The sequence below is a fragment of the Palaemon carinicauda genome, chromosome 18, assembly GCF_036898095.1.
Source record: "Palaemon carinicauda isolate YSFRI2023 chromosome 18, ASM3689809v2, whole genome shotgun sequence".
Taxonomy (NCBI): domain Eukaryota; kingdom Metazoa; phylum Arthropoda; class Malacostraca; order Decapoda; family Palaemonidae; genus Palaemon; species Palaemon carinicauda.
Window position 1 is genome coordinate 134,403,296 of NC_090742.1, and position 10,000 is coordinate 134,413,295.

At 34.9% G+C, this 10,000-nt stretch overlaps 1 protein-coding gene across 1 annotated transcript; it reads right to left on the reverse strand.

Moving 5' to 3' along the window:
- Positions 1 to 1,631: 1,631 nt before the first annotated feature.
- LOC137657159 (uncharacterized) lies at positions 1,632 to 4,514 on the reverse strand. Its single transcript, XM_068391507.1, has 3 exons — positions 4,381 to 4,514; positions 2,914 to 3,051; positions 1,632 to 2,457 (listed from the first exon to the last, which is right to left on the reverse strand). The coding sequence occupies exons 1-3, from the start codon at positions 4,431 to 4,433 to the stop codon at positions 2,172 to 2,174; spliced, it is 477 nt and encodes a 158-aa protein (XP_068247608.1). The 5' UTR covers positions 4,434 to 4,514; the 3' UTR covers positions 1,632 to 2,171.
- Positions 4,515 to 10,000: the final 5,486 nt, after the last annotated feature.

Consider the following 10,000-nt stretch of genomic DNA (forward strand, 5'->3'; position numbering starts at 1 on the left):
AGTTCTCTTATTATGATCGCGATAAATAATTATATTAAATATCTAAGTTAGCAGAAACAATACTAAATTTTTGTTGATGAGGCGCATTTGCACCGACTCGCATGGGTGCCCTTTTAGCTCGGAAAAGTTTCCTAGTGGCTGATTGGTTAGAATTATTTTGTCCAACCAATAAGATAGTAGGAAACTTTTCAGAGCTAAAAGGGCACCCTTGCGAGTCAGTGCAAAGGCGCCTCATTAAAAAAAAAATTAGTATAGTTTCTGCTAACTTAGTTATTTGATATTTAATAAGCATTAATTACGATTATAATAAGAGTGAAATTTGTAAAATATTAAAATTAATATTTTAATAAAATTTATTAATATTAACATTGTTTTTAAATTTATTGAATTTATTATTATTATTATTATTATTATTATTATTATTAAATTGCTTTCACTGGAAACGTCCTTGCCTGCCGACCTGCCGGACTGGGGTTCGAATCCCACTCAAGCTTGATAATTTATTGTAGTGTCTGCAACCTCACCCTCCTTGTGAGCTAAAGATGGAGGGTTTAGGGGAGCCTGGTGAGTCCTCATCAGCCAATGCCTGGCCCTCCCTGGTCCTAGGTTGAATGGAGAGGGGGCTTGTGCGCTGATCATATGTATATATGGTCGGTCTCTAGGGCATTGTCACTGTCCCCTTGCCTCTGCCATTCATAATAATAATGATAGTAATAATAATAATAATTATAATTAAAAATTAATGATTGATGATTACTAATTGATTATTAATAATTAATAATTAGTAATTAATAATTAATAATTAGTAATTAATAATTAATGATGATAATAATAATAATAATAATAATAATAATAATAATAATATTAATTATATTTATAATTAATAATTAATTATTAATGATTAATGATTACTAATTAATTAATTAATAATAATAATAATAATAATAATAATAATAATAATAATAATAATAATAATAAAACCTCTTTGAGTTATATATTTATTATCTCAGACTCCTCTGCTCATAAAATCCTTTAGAGTTTTGCCCTTGACCTGCCTCAAATTCCGACATGTTCTTATGAAAATTATGGAAGGACCATCTCCTTTGCTTTAAAATCTTATTCTCCTGCTCGCTACTTTCTGAGCTCAATGTAATCACCGGAAGCTGTCCAAGCTCATCTCATCCAAAAATTATGATCAGTAGACGTGTTAACGTATTTGTTAACATGTAGATTCCTTGGTAAGCCACTAACTGGAGTTAGCCACTGGCTGAATCATGTCTTATACCCCCAAATTACCTTTGCTGAGCCACTGGCTGAATCATGTCTTATACCCCTAAATTACCTTTGCTGAGCCACTGGCTGAATCATGTCTTATACCACCAAATTACCTTTGCTAAGTCACTGGTTGAATCATGTGTTATACCCCCAAATTACCTTTGCTGAGCCACTGGCTGAATCATGTCTTATACCCCCAAATTACCTTTGCTGAATATAATCCATAAAAAAGTACATCGTAAGATTTCATGAAAAGGTATATAAGTAAATAAAAACTTGTACAATATGTAACTAAAAAAAGTTGATAATTAAAACCAGTTTTTTTATAGCATCATTTATGTAAAGAAGTACAAACAAAAGCAAATTCATTAATATTCCTTTCATTGTTTAAGGCTGCCTGCGAATACCTTTCGCGATCCCTGACTACACTACTTATGTACAGTTGGACACAGAAATTCCTGGTACACCTTGCTCTGAGAAAGTGCAACAAGCCACACCTTTACTGAGAGGTGAGTTCCTGTGTTTAGCCTAGCCCACCTCTCTGTCGCCATCTGTCCCTATACTTTGGTTACTTGCCGCGAAGTAATGGTGTGACAGGGCGCCTTCTTCGTAGCGAGGCGTACCAGGAACTCCTTGTTCATCTGTACTTCTGTCTAAAAGCATCTGTAATTTTAGCTTTCTGGAAGCGTTTTAATCATTAAAGATACATTCTGAGCAATGATCTTTTTATAATTTGAGTCTTCTTGAAGCTTTTATAACGTTTAAAACGCTTCCAGAAGACTGAAATTACATAAAGATCATATCTCAAATTACACCTATACTAACAACGCTTCCAGAAGACTAAAACAACGGAAAGACCGTCCGGAGTGAAAGCTCTGGACAATCTGTTCTCTCACTCAACCTCTAGCGATGCTTATAACTATTTTTCTCAGGATGAGTGGTTTTTCCCCACTTATTTTTATTCCATGTGGTTTATCATCACTATCAAAAGATTCAGTGGCTCTATTCCCTGCTCTGGCACGATTAATTCGAAGGTCTAGCACTACTGCTCTCTTCTCCAGCTGTAGCGTTTTCAAGCTGACACGTTTCATACAAGCCTCCGTCCGGGGAAGGCAGACAAACGAAGCCGTCCCCACAAGGTCCATCCAGGTCATAATCTCCATTACATAATTCTCCGAGACCCTGATAGAGGTAGTGAAAAATATATAAGATTAGTCTCTAGAAGGATAAGAGTATTTCAGTTTGCATCAAGAGAATATTAATTAGGGTATATTCAGGGGTCTAAAATGTATTGAGATTTCTAAGCAAAGTTACTGGTAGATTTAATGGCACATATAAAGAACTCACTTTTCACTAACTGTCGATTATGTTTTATAAAGTTCCAGTTTTTACGATAGCTTAACATTTACTGTCTTATATAGCAATATATTTGTAGAATTTCATGAGAGATTTCCTTAATATTACTTCTAACCTATTCAACCATATCCTGTACAAGATATATTCTCATTGCAATCACTAAAACAGTTCACTACTAGGTTTAGTATATCTGAGGCCACGTTCGATCCTAGACGTCTTGAGTGTTCATTTACTAAGGGTTAGTGACTTTAAAATGAAATGACAACACTTTGATGAACTTACATTTTTGCATCTGGAATTAGGGCAGCAATCACAGGGTCCGACATGGCCCCGTAGGGACATTCTTCCAGGGTCTTTCCCGGTCCACATCTTCGTTCATGTGGCCTTTTCCTATGGCAGGGGCAAGAAAATCCCCATGTGCTGAAAAAAAAAAGATTGTGTCAGCATCATTTTTACACCAAACAGGTCACCCTCATCAACCTATTTGATAAGTCTAAACTCAAATGTTTCAATACTCTCTGAAACGTTATTAATTTTCTCCAAGTTTAAATGTTTGAAAGGTTTAAAGGTCGCTCATGAATGGCAGAGGCAAGGGACAGTGACATTGCCCTAGCAATCAGGACAATGCCCTAGAGACTGACCATATATTATATGATCAGCGCCCAAGCCTCCTCTCCACCCAAGCTAGGACCAGGGAGAGCCAGGTAGTGGCTGCTGATGACTCAGCAGATAGACCTATAGGCTCCCCCAAACCCCCCCCCCCCCAACCTTAGCTCTCAAGGATGGTAAGGTTGCAGACTCTAATAGCACTAAAGAGTCTGAGCGGGACTCGAACCCCCGACTGGCAAACACCAGGCAGAGACGTTACCAATCATGTGCAAGTTACTTCCAAAGTACACATGAATCGAAAACAATGCGTTACTTATTGCCTTATACATTAAAGTATAAAATATCACCAATATGTGCCATGAGTAAACATAATTAGGAGACTGCGACACATTATGAAATTCATGTCAGGTATTACGTGGATCGTTTTAGTCCTACCACTCACAAGTCAACCAATTAGTAGTAAATAGGGACCAACCTCTGCTGGAGAACAAAATGGTGTGTAACCCAGCAGCATTGCCTCTAAAGACTTACTGAAGGATATACTATACTCTTCTGGTGCCACCCATTTAAGGGAAGTGAGACCTATAGAATAGTACACATATAGTAATAATATATGTACATGTATATATATTGATATATGTATATATATACATACATATATATGTATATATATGTATATATATATATATATATATATATATATATATATATATATATATATATATATATTTATGTATAAGTATATATATATATATATATATATATATATATATATATAATATGTATATGTATATATATATTATATATATATATATATAGTATATATGTTATATATAATTTTATATATATACACACATGTATATATATATATATATATATATATATATATATATATATATATATATATATATATATGTGTGTGTGTGTGTGTGTGTGTGTGTATATATGATATATATATATATATATATATATATTATATATATATATATATATATATATATATATATATATATATATATATACACGTGTGTGTGTATATATATATATATATATATATATATATATATATATATATATATATATATATATATATATATATATATACATACATATGTCTATAATATGTTGTATGTCTCTTACCTTTGAATGAAAACGAAGCACAAAGCAACCAAAGTGAAGAGACAAATCTTCATTATTGCAGAGCGAGGAAATTTTTAAGATATGGAATAAGCTTCAGCCGTGAGATTCGACACTTCAGCTGTAGAGAGGACTCGTGGAAGCACTGCCTGAAACTGACGGAGAACCCAACTCTCAGCAGCCCTTATATGCCCTTAGGCGAACTTGGCCTTGGGGGACAATCAGAATTAAAAAAAAAAAAAAAAAAAAAGGGAGGGAGGTTTCTTACTGTCAATAAGATCGAATTTCCCAAGTTAGCGCACTTGTTTTTAAGATGAAAAAAAAAGCAAGGTGGTATAGAGTTGTTATTACTTGAAACCGGTTGTATAATTGCCACCCATTTTGGCTGAGCAGTCTCGGGACGTCCCACTAGTGGAGAAACCGGACAGTAGAATTTTATTTTTTTTGGGGGGGTGGGGCCAATTCTGACGGGAATTGTGACCTCAGAAGTTAAAACTAAGCCGAAATAGGATTTGGCACAATTAATCTTTGTATTTAATTTGCGTATATATAATGGTGTGTGTTATGTCTACAAAATTCTCACAACGAATTGAATGAAAATCTGGGCCTAGAGGCTAGTACTGTGCCCCCAAGAGGCCATCCAGCTTCCAAAGACCAAAAGCCTAAAAGTTAGTGACCTTTAAGCAATGCGCACGGTCCACCGCTTGAAGGGCAATGACGTCACCAACCCTATCTTCTCGATATCTGACGTAGGATATTCAGGATTAGTCACGCATTCGTATCCATCCGAACAGGACCTGAACACTATTAAAGGACTCCTGCACTCCTCCTCTAGGGGCCTTCGTTGATAAATAATTACCTCCGTCAACGAAGTTGAGGGAGGTTATGTTTTCGCCCCTGTTTGGCTACAATTTTACTCGTAGGGTAGTGAGACTGTATAATTGTTATATTAAGACGTAGAAGTGATCCAATCTTGTAAGTCTTAGGTCAAAGGTCAAGGTCGAGCAAAAGGTTCTCTGAATTAACCATAACCTTACCCCAAAGTTGGCACATGGTTGTCACACAGACTTCAAATTCGCGTACGGTGTAAATTGATTCTGGGAAAAGCAAGCCGGTTTCGAGAAGCTGCCGTGGCGAAGCTCTGCCCTCTGAGAGCGCTTTTCTAGTGGGGGAAGTGTTAATGTTAGGATTCTGAACTCCTTTTGAGTAATGTGATCAATACCAAAATAGATTTCATATGCTCAATAACTATTGTTATTGATGTCACCTCAGCTCAAGAGTTTATTGTCAAAATATATTACGATTTTACATTAATAGATAATGACACCAAATCTAAGAATACTAAAAGAGTTGATGTTTTCTTTGGGCGGTATTAATAGATTGATATTATGAAATGAATTTTAATAATGTTGATAGAATATTTATATACCCCACTATCCCCAAACATTATAATTGTGGTGGCCGATGTGGTAACGTCCCCGACTGATGAACACCAGACTGAGATTCGAGTCCCATTCAAATTCGTTTGTTTCTTTGGTTGCTGCAACCTCGACATCCTTGTGAGCTAAGGATGGGGCTTTGGGGGACCCTTTAGGTCTATCTGATGAGTCATCCGCAGCCATTGCCTGATTTTCCTTGGTCCTAGCTTGTATGGTCAGTCTCTAGATCATTGTTCTGATCGATAGGGTGATGTTTCTGTCCCTTGACTGCCATTCATGAACGGCCTTTAAACCTTTATGAAGGTTTTTGATGTGTCACTTACATCCACGAATTATTATCATTATTATAATTATTATTATGATTATCATTAGAAGCTAAGCTACAACCCTAGTTGAAAAGCAGGATGCTATAATCCCAAGGGCTCAAACCGGGAAAAATAGCCCAGTGAGGAAAGGAAATGAGGAAATAAATAAACTATATAAAAAGTAATAACCAATTAAATTAAGCTATTTTAAGACCAGTAACAACATTAAAAGATCTTTTAAATATGAACAGTAAAAAGACATTTGCTGCAAGTTTGAATTTTAAAGTTCTTCTAACTCAACTACCCGATTAGGAAGATCATTCCACAACTTGGTCACAGCTAGAATAAAACTTCTTGAGAACTGTTTGCTAAAGAAGGTGATGAATGCAAGAGTTGATGGGAGAAGTACAAGAGGAAGGCCAAGGGTTGGGTGGATGGATGGAGTGAAGAAAGCTCTGGGTGATAGGAGGATAGATGTGAGAGAGGCAAGAGACCGTGCTAGAAATAGGAATGAATGGCGAGCGATTGTGACGCAGTTCCGGTAGGCCCTGCTGCTTCCTCCGGGGCCTTAGATGACCGCGGAGGTAGCAGAAGTAGGGGATTCAGCATTATGAATCTTCATCTGTGGTGGATAATGGGGGAGGGTGGGCTGTGGCACCCTAGCAGTACCAGCTGAACTTGGTTGAGTCCCTTGTCAGGCTGGGAGGAACGTAGAGAGTAGAGGTCCCTTTTTTGTTTTGTTTCATTTGTTTATGTTGGCTACCCCCCAAAATTGGGGGAAGTGCTTTGGTATATGTATTTATGTATAATTCTTACCCCAAAATGGCTGTTTCAATGCCACTTCTAACCAGCCTTCACTCTATGATAAAGCTCCCCATAGCACTTATGGTTTAAAGGCAGTTCTCGATTGGTAGAGGCAAGGGACAGTGAAAGTGCCTTATAGCTAACACGACAATACTGTACCATCCGTGTGTCACCCGATCGTACATACAGTAGTTCATTTTGTGTATGTATTATGCTTGTATCTTCGCTCTTCCCTCGCACTAAAAAGAGCCTGAATAAACATGTCTGTTTTTCTCATCGGTAATGGTGTCGATTTTGAACAGGAAAGTTCTTGTTGCCTTGAGCTTTTGTATATAAACGAGAGTGTTCTATAATAAACTCACTCAGTTGCTTTCATCCTGTCTTTGAGTCACAACCTTCTCTCGGCCCGTCACAATACCCTAGGGACTGACCATATATACATATATGATCAGGGTTCAAGCCCCGCCCCCTCTCCACCCAAACTATGACCAACCCCCCATCCTAAGCTCACAAGGAAGATGAGGTTGCAGACACCACAAGAAACTATCAAGTATGAGCGGGACTCAACGGTCAGGGACGTTTCCAATAGGCCACCAGAACCTTGCTTTACTTATAATCCAAACGATTCGAAATGGCCTATTTGGATTCTGTCGACAAACCTGTTCGTAATACTAGGCAGGCAGTTAATTCTAATAGCCAGGCCTTCTCCATCATAAGGCTCAATACTACACAGTATTCTAGAAGTTTTATTCAAGCTGTGACCAAGTTGTGGAATGATCTTCCTAATCGGGTAGTTGAATCTGTAGAACTTCAAAAGTTCAAAGTTGCAGCAAATGTTGTTATGTTGAACAGGCTGACATAAGTCTTTTTTTAGTTTATATATGACATATCTGTTTTGACGTTGTTACTGTTTTTAGAATGATTTATTGTTAATTTGTTATCATTTTCTTTAATTTCCTTATTTCCTTTTCTCACTGGGATTTTTTTCCCTATTAGAGCCCTTGGGCTTATAGCATCTTGCTTTTCCAACTAGGGTTATAGCTTAGCTATTAATAATAATAATAATTTACTCATGGGAAAATCAAACTCTGGCAACTCACATTGGCACACTCGAGACAACAGCCACAGATGTTAGCCGTGAGACCAAAACAACACATATGCGACTTCAGAAATTCAAAATTTAAGGCCTCAGACATGTCCATATTCATGTCTGAGATTTTGGCCACGGCAGATTGGTGATGGTGGGAGACTTTAGTTTGATCGCTCATAGCAAATCAACTTAGTAAGGGTGTCTCTGACTAGTACAGCTTTGCTGATCATGGTGACCCAAAAACCTTTTCATATATATATATATATATATATATATATATATATATATATAAATATATATATATATATATATATATATGATAAATTTTGAAAATTTAAACGTGGTTTTCATATTTCAAATTAGCCATATATATGTATATATTAATAAGTTGTATGGTCAATGTCATACAAGCATCCTGGACCAGGGTTCGAAACCCGGCTAGTCAGATACTATAGTCTTTGAATGATTTCGCCTGGGGCTCTGATCCCGAGGTCGTTAAGAGAATCCAGACTTTAATGTATTAATATATATGACCTATTTCATATATATATATATATATATATATATATATATATATATATATATATATATATATATATATATATATATATATATATATATATGTATATATATATATATATATATATATATATATATATATATATATATATATATATATATATATATATATGTATATATATATATATATATATATATACACATATATATATATATATATATATATATATATATATATATATATATATATATATATATATATATATATCCTCATCCATTACTAGTCCACTGCAGAACAACGGTCTCAAGCATGTCCATCCACTCCCGTCCGTTTATGGTCTTTCTATTCCAGTCCACGTCCACAAACTTTCTTAGTTCGTCAATCCATCATGTTCTCTTCCTTCCCCTGCTTGTTTTACAATCTTTAGGACCCATTCTGATATTTTTAATGCCCATCTATTATCTGTCATTCTCATTATATAATTTGCCCATGTTCATTTCTATTTCTTTCATGTTGTTAGAATATCCTCTACTTAGCTTGCTAATTTTCTGTCTCTTAATGGTGTTCCCATCATTATTCTTTCCATAGCTCATTGAGTTGTAACTAGCTTATGTTCTATGGCTTTAGTAACCCTCAAAGTTTCTGATGCATTAGTTAATGCTGGTAGCACCATCTAATTAGATACTTTTCTTTTCAGAGATAGTGTCATTTTACCTTTCATAATCTCATTATGTTTACCAAAAGCTCTCCATTCCATGCTTACCCCTTTTTTTTAAGTTTCAATCTCGTGTCCTAAGTATGCATATTCATTAACAATCTCTAGAGGTTCGACCATAACCATTATTTGTTGTCTCTGCATTTTCCTTGAACATTATCTTGGTTTTACTGATATTCATTTCAAGGTTTACATTTCTATTCAACTCGTCTTTGTACAAAATCTCTCTCTCTCTCTCTCTCTCCTCTCTCTCTCTCTCTCTCTCTCTCTCTCTCTCTCTCTCTCTCCTTTTTAGTTTTCTCGTTCAACTTTTATTCATTTTATTCATGTCTTCCAATTAGGCTTACCTATCATTTTCTTATTTCCTCGATTATTTTTCGTCTCTTTTCCTCCGACTTACGATATGCAGACTTTTAATTCTTTTCTTTCGTTGTGATTCAGGATTTGATAATTTTAAATAAAGTATTTAAACAATTGTAATTTTTATAATATATATACATATATATATATATATATATATATATATATATATATATATATATATATATATATATATATATATATATGTATATATATATATATATATATATATATATATATATATATATATATATATATATATATATATATATATATATATATATCAACTTGGTTTGTAACAATCTTGTACCGGGCATCTAACAACAGATGTTTATCACTTGAACATAAAAGGAAACCAAAAATAAGTGCAACATTTATATAGAGAAGAAA